General features: G+C 51.6%; 1 protein-coding gene across 1 annotated transcript; it reads right to left on the reverse strand.

The window, feature by feature from the left end:
• Window positions 1-279: 279 nt before the first annotated feature.
• tgfb3 (transforming growth factor, beta 3) lies at window positions 280-13,000 on the reverse strand. The gene is made up of 7 exons (XM_018746108.2): window positions 11,981-13,000; window positions 4,559-4,725; window positions 3,077-3,206; window positions 2,790-2,897; window positions 1,948-2,134; window positions 1,219-1,372; window positions 280-820 (listed from the first exon to the last, which is right to left on the reverse strand). The coding sequence occupies exons 1-7, from the start codon at window positions 12,324-12,326 to the stop codon at window positions 662-664; spliced, it is 1,251 nt and encodes a 416-aa protein (XP_018601624.1). The 5' UTR covers window positions 12,327-13,000; the 3' UTR covers window positions 280-661.
• Between the last annotated feature and the right edge of the window lie 2,473 nt (window positions 13,001-15,473).

The raw sequence follows: 15,473 nt of genomic DNA on the forward strand, positions 1-15,473 counted from the left end.
GAATCGGTCCGTGTGTCTCGTAGATGAGCAGTGTTCAGTTCCAGCATGGAGCACCCCTTCACACTGCTGCGTGTCGCGGCTGTCCGTCTGCGTTCCCAAACAGAAGGTTCGCTCGCTGTACCTTTGGCCAGACAGTGCCTTTGTTGTCCATTGTACCCCTGTTTTTCTTTTCAAATCCAGCAGGCTTTTACAGAGTCTCCCTTGTAGTTTTGGACTGCAGCCGTGCCCTCAGGCCAGCGGCTTTCTACAGGTCACGGTAAGAAACCTTATGTCTGTCTCTTTTTTCCTTTTTTTTTTTTTTTTTTTTAAAGCGTAAGCTCATCTGAAATGCCCAGGATTGTCAGAAAGAAACAATACAAGTTTATTTAAAAAAAAAAAAAAAAGAAGAAAAAAAATAATTTGGGAGAGGGGGCAGTGGAGAGCACTGTAAAAACACTAGTAAAACATAACTGTATGTCCGTAGTACATCCTCGCACTAAGATGGTTTGGTAGTGGTGTTTCGAAGGTGGTTTGCCTGAGCACACAGTACAGATGGGGGGGGGGGTAAAATGCATGGCCGGGGAAGGTCCTGTTGGCTGCCTTGTTAGAGCTATTCTTTTGTGAGGAATGGTGCCCCTCGCCCCCCCTCCAGGATACTCGCTGCTGGGCTATGGCAGCAAGCTCAACTGCACTTGCAGGACTTCACTATCATGTTTGAGAGCTGCTCCACCTTGGGGGTCCGTCCCACATAGTACAGGATGGTGAGGGGCTCCAAGTCCTGGGGTACGCAACAAGGTGAGGCCGATGCCTCAGGGTTCAAGGTGTTGTAGAGGCTCAGCAGCTGTGGGGGGGGAGGGGGCAAGGTACAGACAGATGTCAGTCACAAGCGTTTCAAATCTTGGATGATCAACTTTCTTCTAGTTACTATTCTTCGTTTCACCTCCCCCCCCCCCCCCAAATATACATGCTTTTTTGTACATTCATATTACACCTATACAGCTAAGACTACTGAGCGTTCATTCAAGATTTACTGGGAATAATAAACTTTATCAGTCTTCATTCATTCAGGTATTTCTGAGTATTGCCCTCTTCAAGGTATGTATTTTTTTCCCCACATGTAAAATTGCACACACTAGTGTAAAATGGGGAGGCAAGCCATTGCTGACTTGTGCTAGGTCAGAATGTTCTGGAAATGATGCGGCAGGCACGTGCGCTTGGGTGTGCATCCCTGTCTCTCACCGAGCTGTGCGTGGTGTCAGCGCTGCGCAGGTAAGGGCACGGCCCAGAGCAGAAGTTGGCATAGTAGCCCTTGGGCTCGTGGATCCACCTCCAGCCCAGGTCCTGCCGAAAATCGATGTACAGCGGGCGCACGCAGCAGTTCTCCTCGTAGTTACTGCCCAGCAAAAAGAGGAAGCAGCAGGATTAATGCAACCGCTCGCCGCCTCTCCAGGTTTTTTCACGGCTCTTTGCGTTTCGCTGCTTCACTTGCATGAATTCAGCCCTCTCTTTTCAACTTTTTACACGTGTACGTCTCCTGAACAGCTCCGGCTGGTGTTCCCGGGAGCTGAGAAATTCCACCGGTAGGTGTGTCGCTTTCGTGGACTCTTGGGAGTGAGCCCAGGTGCCTGCTGGACGGCTGAGGGGGGGATTGCAGAGCTGCAGAAGGCCCATCTTAGTGTTTCCCAGAGAGGAAGTATTTTGGATTTGAGTAGAGGGACAGATCTGAACTTGCTTAGAAATCCTCTCGCTCTGACAGACACCTCTGCTCATTCCTGTGGCTGGCACAGCGAAGCGGAGCTCTGCAGAAATTCTTAGTCATGCAATTTGGGCTCTGCAGCAGCACTAGCTGGGGAAGAGGGTATCTCCCTCTCGCAGGAGGCCCCACCAACAGCTTGATCCTACAGCCTCGACCACTGCTCCACGATGCCACCGTGATGCCGTGACATGGAGATCTGTGGCGGCACCTACCTGAAGCAGTAGTTGGTGTCCAGCGCTCGCTTGCGGCGCCGGGAGGAGGTTTGGGTGTCCAGGCGGTGTGGTGGTAACATCATGAGGATCAGGTGCGGGTACAGCCGCTCCTTCTGCTCCATTTGCTCCTTCTGGTACTTCAGCCGGTCCAGATCCAGCCTCAGGCTGTCTGTATCTCCTTCCACTCCTGGATCGGACAGAAAGAACCACGTCCGATCAGCCACATCGAAATTAAACGCTTCTTTAAAGGCAGGACAACCGAATCCATAGACTACGACAGGGACTCTGTCTAACCCAACTGCACCCTGGCCCCTGCCCTGCCTTGCCCTACCCTGCTCCTGCCCCCACTCACTGGTGTGCATTTCTTCTGTCTGCAGCTGATTACGAAATCAGCACGGTTCCCAGGAGAGACAATGCTCAGTGCACATGGACACCTTTCCTTTATTTAGGGCCCAGGCGTCAGCGCACCTGCAAATGCCTATTACAATCCCTCCCCCCTGCTTTCCCCATCAACTGGCCAGGCTCGATTCAGTGAGCATTCCCCAGCCTGAGGCTCAGGAACCCAGGGGCCCCAACATAAGTGGGATACCAGATGGAGAACCTTCCCAGGAACTGAGTCACTGAGAGAACATCACCGGTCGTGGAGGTTTTCCCTGACTAGAATGAACGTGTTTACTGGAAAGAAATCCTTATGATGTGAGATGTTTACAGCCACTATGGAATAAAATGATGTGGAAGGCACCCACAGGTCACCTACGGAGGAACATTGCGTTTTTTGGATGTGACGCGCCTGCGAAGCCTTCGCTACAAAGGAGAGTTAAACGGCGCCGAGTTTCACTTACCTTTGAACTTGACTTGCAGCAGCTCGTAGCTGTTTTCATCAATGTCTCCGTTTGGCTTAATTGTGTGGCAAGGGCAGTGCACGCTGATCTCCAGGCCGAGGTTGGTTTCTGTCGAGTGGGAAAAACTTCATAGCGGAGGAAGTCTCGCCTCACGTAGAGTCCGTGATGCGAAACTTAACTCAAGTTCAAAAGGGCTTCCCTCATAAAACCCAACTGTTGTGGGGTTCTAGTGGATTAGCCAAAAGAGTAGCTACCTCTCTCGTAGTCCTTGCTCAACTGACACTGACCTTGGTACATGAGCCACTCTCGCACGGTCTCTGTCACGTCAAATGAAATCCACTCGGGTGGCGCCTTGGTCAGCACATTCTTGCCCCCGATGTAGCGCTGCTTGCCAATATGGCCATCTGGCCTCAGGATCTGCAGATCAGATGCCATCCATTAGAACCTCCTTGCTGATTCCCTGAGATGAAGCTGTGAGCCACATGCTCCAGGATGCCCGTAAACTCACGGAAAACACCGCTCCTTGCATTGACAGCCACGTCGCAAGTGTTCGTACTATTGCGCATGAGAAGCTGGCCATCCCAGACATACCCCACGAAGACAAACGTCAGTCCGCGAGAGGCTGCGACCACTGGGCTTCCAGCCATGCTTCTCGAGAATCGCCTTTAACGATGGTAATCTTATCCGACATTTACACGAACAGTTCCTCGCCCCTCTAGCAATCGTGCAGCTAGAAGAAATCCGAACCAGTCATATATACTTGAGACTAATGAGTCTCCGTGAGAACATACAGCAGCACACGGTAGTATTGCTTGAAGAGGGACAGCGAAGCACACTGGAGGAGTTACCTTTCCCTGGCCCCAACATTACTGATAACAAAAACAGTCATAAACAATAAAACACCAGGGTGGGAGGGCTGAAAGCTGGATAACCAGGCCCCTGAACAATGTCAGTGTCTAATCTGGCTTCCCGTGGGCCTCGGGAGGCCAAGTGTAACCGCTGGCGGCCCACGCCAGTCAGCTCCCAGCATGTGTGTGGGGGCGAGTGGCTGGGCTTAGCTCGCTCTCCCCGCCGCTGACCCCATCTCTATCTCCTCGCTGACTCCTGGAAACAATCTGTGGGCCTGACAAGTCAGGGCTGGGGTTCAGCCCAATCCGGCTCGCCAAGGAGACGGTATGCAGCCTGGAGACATCCATCTCCCCGGCAGGAAATGATGGAACCCAATCGTGGCTCTCGCTCGCTCACAGGGGATTATGTTGGAAACACAGCAATGAAAAAAAATCCCAACGCAAAATGCCCTTTTTCCGTGAGCCACCAAACACGCGCACGCGGACACGCAAGTATACGTGCCCGCAAGCAGGCGCGGGATACTCTTAGCTTGATGTCGCCCACGGATCAGATTTTGTTGTTGTCGGCAGCGCGGGGATGAAGGGGTGGGGGTGGGCGGTGCAAACGGATCACTGTCTTTAGTCTAAATGAAAGCATTCCTCTATGCTTTCCTGTGGAAGACTGAGAAATGGGCTCTTCAACCGACAACTGCGGATAGTAGGAGTTGTGATTTTTGCTTACTGTTCTCTCTCTCCTGAATTCTCTAAGGTGCCCCTCAGTCTAGTATATAATAATGGAAACAAGGCTCAGCGATCATGCAAAATTGAGACACAACTAAGAGACGCGACGTCCTTTCCCCTCTGACTGCTCCACACGTCGACTTGCTCTCAATGGCCCGACCAGTTCCAGGGAAGAGACAGGGAAATGGTACCTTTACACACCTGGTAGAGTTCGATCCGCTGCTCGTTCATCGTGGCAGCTTCGTTGACGATGCGCAGTGCCCGGAACTCGGCCCGGAACAGGTTGGTAGCGTTCTTCTCCATGGAAGAGACGTTGAAGCGGAACACCTTTGAGGTGATCCCCTTGGGGCAAGGATGGAGTAGCTCATCTGCGAGGCAAGGGAGGTTCAAAGCATGAGTGACCATTCCAGCTCGCCACTCCTAGCAATTTTTACACTGGGCCTGATTGTTTTCAGCAGAGGGAGGAAACCCACGGACCATCTGTAAATGCTTTGGGAGCCAAAGTCCGAGCTGGCAACGCATCGAAGTTAGAAAATGGAAACCAAATGCCCCGCCAAGTGGAGGAACAGGTCGGGTGCGGGAAGTTGGAGCGCTCCTGCCAGCTATACCCTCAGCAGGTGCTGAGGATACCGGAAGAGAGGTCAGGTGATGGCCTTCATTGGGTGCCATGGTGAGGAACGCAAGCCTGAGGTCACTTATGGATAACGGGTAACCCGACAGCAGTGAACCAATAATATGGGTGAACTGACAGCTTATCAAGACGGTAGACTTGGCTTACAGAACCACAGACTTGGCAACCACAGAACCAGCCCCTTAATCTTTGAATTAGTGGCAAATTTGTTCAGAAATGAGGTTCTCAGACAGGCACGGAAGAGAAAAAGCAGCTGAAACCGAATGTCCAACTGAATAGTCTCATAGACTGGCTTCCTGTCCAGCCACTCCTGTCTAGAACAGTTTTTTTCCCCCTTTTCAGTCACAAACCTATCGAATCGTTTATTATTTTAACAGGCGGTGTCCAGGCCGTGCCGAATGCAACAACCAAGCAGCAAATGTTTTACAAGCTTAGTGGAAACACTCATTTACAGCCAGGGTCTCTGCTATTTATTTGTTACCCTATGCTTTTCTTAATGGACCATTTTATGTCGCTAATTTACACATGACTGAAAAGGAAATTGCTCCGTTAGTCTATTTCTGTGCTAATAAAAATATTCTAAACTGATAAAAGACTGTCTTGTCCTGCAGACGTGAGAAATACTGTATGCGACCCAGGATAAACCCAAGGAGACCCTCGATTCCTCCACTGTACCGTAACTGACATCTGGCTGTTCCAGAGATGTTTGCCTATTTTTAGGTCAACTGTTAAAAATCTTATCCAAAACCAAAATAGCAGTCTTGTTCTTCCAAACAGTGTGGGGGAGGGGGCGGCGGCGACGACGATGACGACGACAGCGCACTCCCCCCACTGAAAGAGAGAAAGCCCCACTTAAGAGGGTAGACTTGAAATTCTAATCAAGTCTTCGGTTTCCTTTTGGATGACCTCATTTTTCCTATTGCGATCGTTTTAGGTGGATTTCACATTATGGCGTATTTTTGCCAGCGCTCCGAAGGTAATTTGTTCCATGGCTGTGAGTGCTGCGGATTGCTCGGATAATTGGAGAGATACACACGGGCTAATTTATAGTCCCGCCCCATTATCACATTTGGGTATCGGCCTCGGGACCAGGATGCTGACATCAGCAGCAGTTCAGTTGAGACACTTGCTAAAATGTGGACAGGAAGATGTGTAAATGTGGTCGCTTGTCTGATTTATTTATTTGTATGTGTATGAAGGTCCACACGGACTAACTTCTGATGATGTCACGAGAGGTCCTCGTGTTGCTCCTCTACCTGTTGGTCCAAGGGAACTGTCCCGCAGCCGCTGCTCTGCACACAACACCCCCGTTCGGTTTCTTCCTTCCAAGAGCACAGTTAATGTTATTTCAGCTCCGGCCAAGAATTGTGTCCTTCAAAATCCCTCATGAATATTTTTCCAGCTTGGTAATGCTTTTCCAAATCTCTACATTCTGAAATGTTGTTTTTCTAAAGGGCGAACTGTGTCCACGTTCTCCTGTAGACCTTCTGCTCTCGTTTCACCTCCTGGTGGGAGTAAGAACGTAGCGGGGGGGATCCACAGCATGCTACACTAGAGAGGAGTGGACATGGCCCTCAATGACCCTCTGGACGTTGTTATTGTTACTACCGCTTTTTTCACGTCTTCATCCACATGTTAAAGTGCCGTTTCGACACTCTGCGTTCTTACAGATGAATATTTGTCCCGAAGCGATTCAAGTGAAACGCACCCCTCGAGAGCACAAGAGCAAAATCTTTTCGGGGATTCTGCCCAGTAGCCCTGCGGTTACGAGCGCGTACGAATACCAGCGGGCAGCTCATAGTGTCGTGGTCACGGCTGCTGCCTTCGGATCTGAAGGGTGATGGTTTGAATCTCACCTACCGCAAATGATGCCACTCTCATCGCATTGTTATCAATTTGTTGCTTAGTTGACTCTTCTGCATTTGGACAGTATTTGAGCAATTAATACAACCTGGTGTTTTACTAGAGCAGTTCAGGATGAGTACCATACTCAAGGGTGAAACAGCACTGGTAACAGCAGGCAGTGAACCGGCAACCTTCACATTGGAGGTTCACGTCCTTAATCCACCGTCCCTTCTGGAATCCTGTCTGACAGTGACTCTGGCCAGGTACGCTGACCCACCACCACCATTCGCCCATCCAAAAACGTGATCTGGACAACCAGTCACCCAGCAGGCCGCCTCTGATGTCAACCCCTCGGGAGCTATGGAAGTAAACAAAGGAAACGGGGAAAAATGGAGAGCAGCTGCTGGGCAAGTGCTGATGGAACTGGAGCAAATCTGCTGGATGAGCGATCACGCCAGTGGTGAAAAGACCATCTCAAGCCTAGTGCTAGTTGAACACTGAACCACAGAGAAAGGGATTTATTAGACATGTAGGGAAGGAACCCTTCAATCATTGTATGTATGTTCCTACAAGTAGGTGGTTTTTACAAGAGGTTAAAGAAAGGGATGCAAACTTCTTAAGGGTACTGACATCATTCAGCCTGCAAGTTGGACTTTGATTAGGACTCCATTGAGATGGAAGGTTTTTTTTTTTTTTAAATTTTACTTTGCTGATACTTTTCTCCAAAGCAGCTTATAACATTAGACTTCATACAATGATTTTACCCATTTACGCAAGTGGGTAATTTGAGGGAAGGATTTCAATCTGCAACCTTCTGGTCCAAAGGTGGCAGCTCTAACCACTACACTACCCGCTATGGCAACTTATGATAAATAACTCAGAGGTCTGTTGCGAGGATGGGATGGACGACTGTGCGGGGGTGCTCTAGTTGGACTGTAGCTCTTGGCTGACCTCCCCGGACTTGATCCGTTGGCATCCAGGTCAACGCCTCTGACCTTCCGACTGTCTTCTGGAGATAAAGTCTTACGACACAGTTACAGTAGCTGCTTGACGCACACCTGGCAGTCGACACCGTGCGCTTAAAATGCAAATGAAAGCCCCCCGGTGAGTCTCCTCTGTTGCTTTAGTGAATCGTTATTTGCCGTCTCGGGCTGCCTGTATAAATCAACGACTTGGAAGCCTGTCAGCCCACAGCACAGGATGAGATAATGTGACAAAGTTATCTGCTGAAGTAAGACGCCTTTTTTCCACTTGATCAAGGGTGAAAAATAAAAAAATAAAAAAGACAGTGTGTGTGGAAGGAGTGGGGTGATTCAGTCTGTTTGGCTTGGGATGACATCACCTTCCTACTATTCTGTATATGAAAAATGCTGCTGTCCTCGGTTCCAGTGCACCCGCCCCCCCCACGCTATCATTTCACAAAATCACCGATTGCTGAGCACAAGATAGATAGATATATATATTATATAAGAAGCACTTGATAAAAAAACAAACAATGACAGCAAGAGACACCAACCTCTCCGTCTTTTCCTCTGCTTATTTTTTTTCCATTTCCAAGTAGGCTTCATTTACGTCTATCGAACCGAGGAGGAGGCTTCCGGAAAGCCCTGGGTGCTAGTCGTGGTGTGATGTGGTCACCGTTTAGAACCGTTCAAACCGTGTAACGTGGCCCATTAGGAAGTTATTCGCTCTCCCATCCTCCGTGACCTGCTCTCACCTGGTGTGACCCCGTGGTGATGGAACCCACCAGCATCCAGCAGTCACAAACTCCTCTTTAAGGCCCTCTACCCAGCCCTGTGAAACACCCCATTTATTGGCACATTTTGGCGAGCAAATGAGGAGCCCAAGTCCAGCCACGTCCCACGAGAAGCCCTGGGGTGCAACATTCAGCAAGACCTTGAATCTCCAAAAGCACTTACAGTGAATGTCCAAAGAGAAGCAGGCAATAGATGCTGCGGTAATGCTTTGCAGGAGATGTTGTGAAACTGGAGTTGTCCCCAGGCAGCTGGGGTCAAGAGGGGCCTAAGGATGGGTTCGCAAATTATCATAGAATGACCATTTCTGCCGAGGCTGATCGATGAGAAGTGAACTACGACTGTTGTGGACAAAACTTTGAAACAGCAGTAGGCCAAACAAAGCTCTAGCTGTGAAAGTAGTCATCTGATGATAGTTTTCGGTTGGGTCACCTCGCTTAACCCATCACCCTATGCTTCCAGAATAGGCTCCGGACAGCCATGCCCTGCCGCAAGGTAAGTGGGCGTTGATAATGAGGGAATGAGTGTACACGGCATGGTAAAGGGTTCTGCTTCAACGTCTGATGCTTGGAAAGAACAGCCTTGGATCTTCTGTCGGCGAGAGGGATAGTGGCACTTGCTGATCCCTGTGGTTTTCTGAAGGCGGACGTTGTTCTCGGCTCCGTGCCGAGACATTCGACAGAAGAGGGGAAAAGCAGACGGCTCAATGAACCATGAAGAACGATGGCGGACTTTAAACGGTCCTGCTCCCCGTCTTATCGAATGTTACCGCTGGTGAAGGGTCAAGATTGGAACTGTGCAGTCAACGATGCAGGGAATGAATGAAGTGTGCGTGTAATGTCGAGGTGGAAAGCAGTCAAAGGGTTCTTGTAGACCTGGCTCAACTTTAACACAAGTTGTCATTGAGATCCCAATAATCCAAAGGCCTCATCGTGTTCCCTGTTGGAAACGAGTGGTGAAACACGGCCTTTGACCACCAAACTCTTGGCTTTACTTGTTTTTTGCGGAACGGGCCGAGCGCAGGAGCGTCTCTGCTTTCCGATCTTGCGGAGACGCTGTAACATCGGGTCCTCCGTAGGGGAGCCTTCCTAGGAGAGCGAGGATATTCTGCTCAGCTTTTTACTTGAAGAGCCAAATATTTTTAACATGAACTTGGGTCGTTCTGAAAAACGGAATTATGTCAGAAGAAGCTGGAAAGTTATTTCCACAAGAAAGATTTTTCCTTTTTTTTTTTCGGGGGATGGGGTTCACAGAAGGCAATTAAAAATTCACGGGAGAAAAAGCACCCTTTCGGTAACCTCTCCTCCTGGGACCAGGAAGATGATGCTCCACTTTGCTTAATTCACCGCCTCCAATCAGCAGCTGGCTCTCAAGAAAAGAACCTTTCAGAGGGGGGTGTGTGTGTGTGTGTGTGTGTGTGTGTGTGTGTGTGTGTGTGTGTGTGTGCGCGGCTTCCTACTCCTTTTGAGTTTCACAAGATCAGCTTCTCTTCATTCTGCCAGAGACGCATATGCTGGTTCAAAGGGCGAAGCAGAAGATCCATTCGGCATGAACCCGAAAGCAATTTGTTGGCTCCCGGTTTCCGGAAGAAACGTGCGCGAAACACATTAGTCCGTCCTCACGGAGCGAAAGTATGCGTTGCGATGTCAACGTGGTGTACGGCTCTCGGCGAAACATGCCCGGTTCCGTGTGACGCGACGCAACGCGCGGCGGAGAAGCACGAGAACGCTTTGGCAGAGCGCAAAAAAATTAGAACTGGACGAGAAACACAGACTTTGATTTCAAGGGGGCTTAGTTACACTTCCCTTAATTATATTACCCCCCGCCCCCCTCCAGAAAAATTGTCAGTGGTGTCACTGCTTGGAATGGAAGCTGTCTAAACATCCTGCCAAAGTGGAGCACTCCACCTGGGGTTCTGGGTTATACCAGGCAAAGTGTGCCCCCCCTCCCCCCTCAGCCATTGTTTGTTTTGAGGGGTCCGGTTACACTTTGGGCCGGGGGTTCACCAGGCTGGCCGTACAAGTGTGTATTTTGATTGTCAGAAGCACTTTGGGCGACTCGAAGCAGATCGGTGAGAGAGGGCTCATCGGAACCCCAGCGCAGCTCCTGCTCCGCGTTCCATTGGCACGAAGCACCTGTTGGATCGAGAGGCACTACGCGATCCGAGGGCGTTCGCACCTGCCTGGAACCCGCTCAGCCCCGTATGCGGTAACGCGCACTTGATTTTTACCTCCAGAAACGGCCGCTCCCCCCTCCCCCACCGTTCACTTTGAAGCCTTGACATATGCCTCGTCTCAACGGGCACCGAACGTCTCTCCTCTCCGGAGTGCTCGTTTCGATTAAGGTGCTACATTTTTTCCCTCCACTCGCCGCGTACACGGGGTCCGCGTCCCGCTGCGGCGCAATAAGTACAAACTAAATGTTTGGCGGGAATGAAGCGAGAGGCTGATAAATGCAGGGCTCCAAAGCACAATAAAGGCCCTGTTGGGAGGTGGAGAGGGAAAATGTGACGGACAGCGAGAGTGAGGGTAACGGGCAGATCGTCGGGCCCGACGGGAGGCCTCGCACCTGGAACCCGAGTCCGGGGACTCCCCGCCGACTCCTTGGCCGCGTTGCCCAACAGAAGCATTCCTCCTCCGAGCGAGAGGGGGTCCCTCCAGTAGCCCGATTTCTCAACGTTTCCGCTCCTCGTGCGGCGGACGCGACCCTCCGGACAGGATGGCCTTAGAGTCCCGGTCCCTGTTGGACGCCGCACGGAGCGCCGCTCTTCCTTTAGCCCTGCACCCTCTCTGGTTTCTTCGTGCTTTTCAAACCTCACGTGTGGTCACGTAAACCGTCGCGCGCCATCACGCTCGGCAGCGTCCCACGAGGACCGGGTCGCTACCCGCACTCCGGTGAGAGTGAGGCTGCTGGAAACGAGACCCTTATGTAACGGAGGAAATGAACGAAGCGGCGATTTATTTAAGGGGCACGAAGCAAAGCCCACCCACGGGTGGGACAATCGAAACGTGTTTTACGGCCGGCCTGGGGGCTCGGTACCGAACTTCGCTTTGGGCGGGGGGCGTCCGGGGAAGGGGTCCCGGGCACCGATCGCTCCTGCATAGGCGGGAAACCCTTACCTTTCGTCAGCTTCCTCGGCAAGACCCCCCCCAAGGATAAAACTCGGCCCCCACCCCACGCGCTACGGTGAACTTTTACTTCCCGGACATTCCTTTCCGAGGTGACTTACAGTGTCGAAATGGCTTTTCCGTTTACGCCAGGGATACGGGCGACGGGATTCGAACCAACAACCGCCACCCTGCCGGTAGGGCACCCCATGGGCACCCCATGGGCACCCCATACCCACCCCCGCCCCTCCCCTCCCCTCCCCTCCCCCGGGGTTCCGCTACTCACTGTTCTCCGAGGGCCCCTGGATCATGTTGAATTTGTAAATCTCCTTGGCGTAGTACTCGGTCTCCGTGTTGTCCTGGCCGCAGCTCTGCTGCCGCTCCCTGCCCAGCTCCTCCAGCAGCTCCTTGGTGCTGTTGTAGAGCGCGAGCACCTGGAAGGGCACCTGGCTCGCGTCCAGCGTGGGCGGCGGGCTCGTGAGCCGCAGCTTGCTCAGGATCTGGCCGCGGATCGCCTCCACGCGCTTCTTCTTGATGTGGTCGATGTCCACGGTGGCGCACGTGGACAGCGACAGGCTCGTGCTCACGCAGCTCGAGAGCAGCAAGAAGAGGAGCGCTTTGCCCAGATACATGATGTTGCGCGGCCACCCCCCACCCCCCGCCCGCCCCCGCCCCCGCCCCGGGCCCGCGGATCGCACGCTTCACGGGTGGTGAGCGGAGCGACCGACTGCCATCGAGTTCGAGGGACCGCGCAGGGGACGCGCGCAGGGGACGCGCGCAGCAGCGGCGAGAGCGAGCGAGAGCGCGCGCGGCTGCTCAGCGCGTTGGCATAGGCGGCTCGGTGGCGAAACTCGCTTCTGTTTCTGTCGCGTGTCTCTCTGAGTGCGCGCGTGCTTTGTTTTGTTTTTTTTCCTTGTCCGTGGCATTCAGGCGCTCAGTGCCCCGTCTCCTCCAGGACGCGCCATCGTGTCAGTGGCGACGCGCGCTGTCTGCTGCGATGCGGCTCCCGGCGCTGCGCAACATGTTATTATTCCAGCTCATATTTTTTTCTCGCGCTCGCCTGGCTTATGGCATGGGAGACGGCGCTTCGTTTAGAGTCCCCCCGCCGGCTGAGCGTCCTTCGTCTCAGCTCTCGGCGACACCAGCGGCATCGTGGACGTGGCGAGGAGCGCGCGCGCTCTAGTTTCTGCGGCTCACTTCGGAGCGGCTTTTTTTCTGCTCATCGGCCGTCCTCTCCTCTCTTCTCTTCTCTTCTCCCCCGGTTTGCTCCCTGGAAGTGGATCCGTGCCCGTGCCCGTGCCCGTGCCCGTGCCCGTGCCCGTGCCCGTGCTCGTGCTCGTGTCCTCCTCTCCTTCGCGGGAGTCCCGGACTCGCGAGCCCCTATTTGCCTCCGACGCCTTTATAGCGGTTCTCCGCGTGACGTGGGCGGAGGCGGCGCTGCAGGTTCGCATCCCTCGCTGCTGCTCCCTCTCGCTACACGCCACACGCCACTCCATTTTATTTGTATTATTATTTTTTACAATGCCGTCTTTTGACAGCAAAAAAAAAAGAAAAAGTTTCTTTTAGAACATGCCCGCCTTTTATATTCTCCCTATTAAAACCACTTTAATGTGCGCAATAGGCGAATAAACGTTTTACTGTGTTGGGAACTTTCTCTTTCATATATTTGCGACTCTTTGAAAAGTGTAATTAAGGAGAAAAATGAAGGGAGGTATTTATCGTGACAGAGTTATAGAGACGATCATAAAGTGTGGCACTTTATCTTACACGAATGCCCACAGAAATAGACTATAAGCATATTAACCACCTAGGACACAGGGAAACCACTGAAAGAAGATGCGCAGCGTATCTGAACCCAGCCCATGCTGACCGTTCGGCTGCCCGCTGAGCTCTCTTTCAACCCACCCCCAGCCAACACTCGGCACCTTCTTCGAAATGAAATCGCGCCCCCTGCTGGACGTGCAGCGCAACTTGCCCGCTTTCCGAAATAAAACAGAAGCCAGATGCCGCCACCACAAATCTCAGTTCTGCTCTGCTTCTGCACCCTTTTCTCGCTGCAGCTTTGACTTTAGTGTTTGCAAAGTAATATCCTTGACATAACTGCATATGATACAATAAGACACATTTCCAGCTGCAGAACATTTAAGAGATACATAGAAAATGTTACAGCGAACACAGTTATTGACTAACTTTTGTGCACCAAGGATGGCAGAGCTTGTCCCCTCGGTATTCAAACCTGTCTCTCTATAACTGACTGCTAATAGCTTTTACACTACTGACTCTCTGTTTTAGATGGACAGGCGGTTTAAAGAAAGTATTGCCTAAAATTTGAGGTGGGCAGGCCTACTGCTGCTTTGTGGATTCATTTTGGTGCTGTTGCCTTGCTCAGTCAAACACGTAAGTCGCTGTCGGTAATTTATCTTGACATTACGCTTAAAGTGGCCAACTTCGTACAACGGTGCTGAGGGTAATAGTCTGTGATAAGCAAACATAAGCTACGCACCCAGTTGCAGTTTTTGCACTTTTCAGAACCAGCAGGTGGGCTCTTGGAACAGAAAGATCGTGCAGGACAGCGCAGTTCCTAAAGGGCTGCGATCAGTGCGGGAAGGGATTGATGCGCATCTCCACAGATTATATATGATAAGCGAACCGCATTCTGCGCAAGTGATCGGATTCAACCGGCACCCCTTTGGCATTTCATACTGCTTTAGAGGTAGTCTTGAAATTCTGTCTCGCTTAGGGGAACGTGACTTGTGGACTTCTCAGTGGCCTCTCATCCAGGACGTTAGAAGCCTTTGGCAGGTGTCAGGAGTCGACTCCTATCTCGTTCCGTGACCATCGCCTGACAGCAGTTTCCTTTCCTTCGCTGCGTTTCCTTCTCCCTCTGGATTTTGTCGGAAAGCTGAGACGTGCTCCTCCGGCGCTCCCGCGTCGGCAGGAGGAAGTCTCGGTTTTTAAAAGTGGGTTAGTGGCAGAAAACAAATGACTGTAAAATATTTCACTCTCATTCATAATTACAGATGCGCTCACGGGGTGGTCTCTAACACACGGCCGTCTTATGTAAACAGTGACATTGCTGCAGAAACTTTTCTGTTTTAAGACCTCACCAAGTTTCCCAACGGCGCTCCCTGCCTCCCTGGCCAAATATAGGTTTTCTTGACGTGCCGCTGGGCTCCCGCATATCTAACGGCCTCCTAGGTCACAAAGGAACGCATATAGCGCTGCTATGAAACAACTCGCCGTCCATTCGTTCGCCGGGGGAGGATTCACAGTGAACATCGCTATATATGGCAGAGACCAAGGAGCTAAAATCAACATTCACAGGCGATGTCCTAGTAAACAATACAGAACCCCAAATTGCTGGCACATGACCAACTATCCATTGACTAACAAAAATAAACTCCACGTTCCTAATGGATTCCATCATCTCTGAAGGGCTCACTGTAACAAGTGTCAGCCGCAGGTTTTCACACGGACGCGCGTTTGTGAGCTGCACCGCTCACGCACGCTCCTTCTCAGCAGAGAGGTGTTTACCACTTCGCTGTAGAACAGTTACCGGCCCTGGCTGCCCCCCCCCGCAGAGCAGAACAGCCAGCCGGGCCAGGGGAAACAGTGCTTCCAGCTGCTTTCATTTCTACCTGAACAAATATATACATTCACATCATAAAGAGGTTAAAACAGTGGGCACGGTTTGAACTTTTTTTATTAAAAAAAAAAAAATCACGGTGAAAACTTTTGCAGGCCACACGAAACAAAGCGTGGTCCAGAAGCAGAGCTTT

This window comes from Scleropages formosus, chromosome 15 (assembly GCF_900964775.1).
Source record: "Scleropages formosus chromosome 15, fSclFor1.1, whole genome shotgun sequence".
NCBI lineage: Eukaryota > Metazoa > Chordata > Actinopteri > Osteoglossiformes > Osteoglossidae > Scleropages > Scleropages formosus.

Excerpts from the sequence above, each read along its gene's own strand:
- tgfb3 (XM_018746108.2), bottom strand. The coding sequence starts at position 12,326 with ATGTATCTGGGCAAAGCGCTCCTCTTCTTGCTGCTCTCGAGCTGCGTG. Across the intron at positions 4,726-11,980 it reads CCAGGGGCCCTCGGAGAACA|ATGAGCTACTCCATCCTTGC; the intron begins GTGAGTAGCGGA and ends CTTGCCTCGCAG. Across the intron at positions 1,373-1,947 it reads GACACCAACTACTGCTTCAG|TAACTACGAGGAGAACTGCT; the intron begins GTAGGTGCCGCC and ends TTTGCTGGGCAG.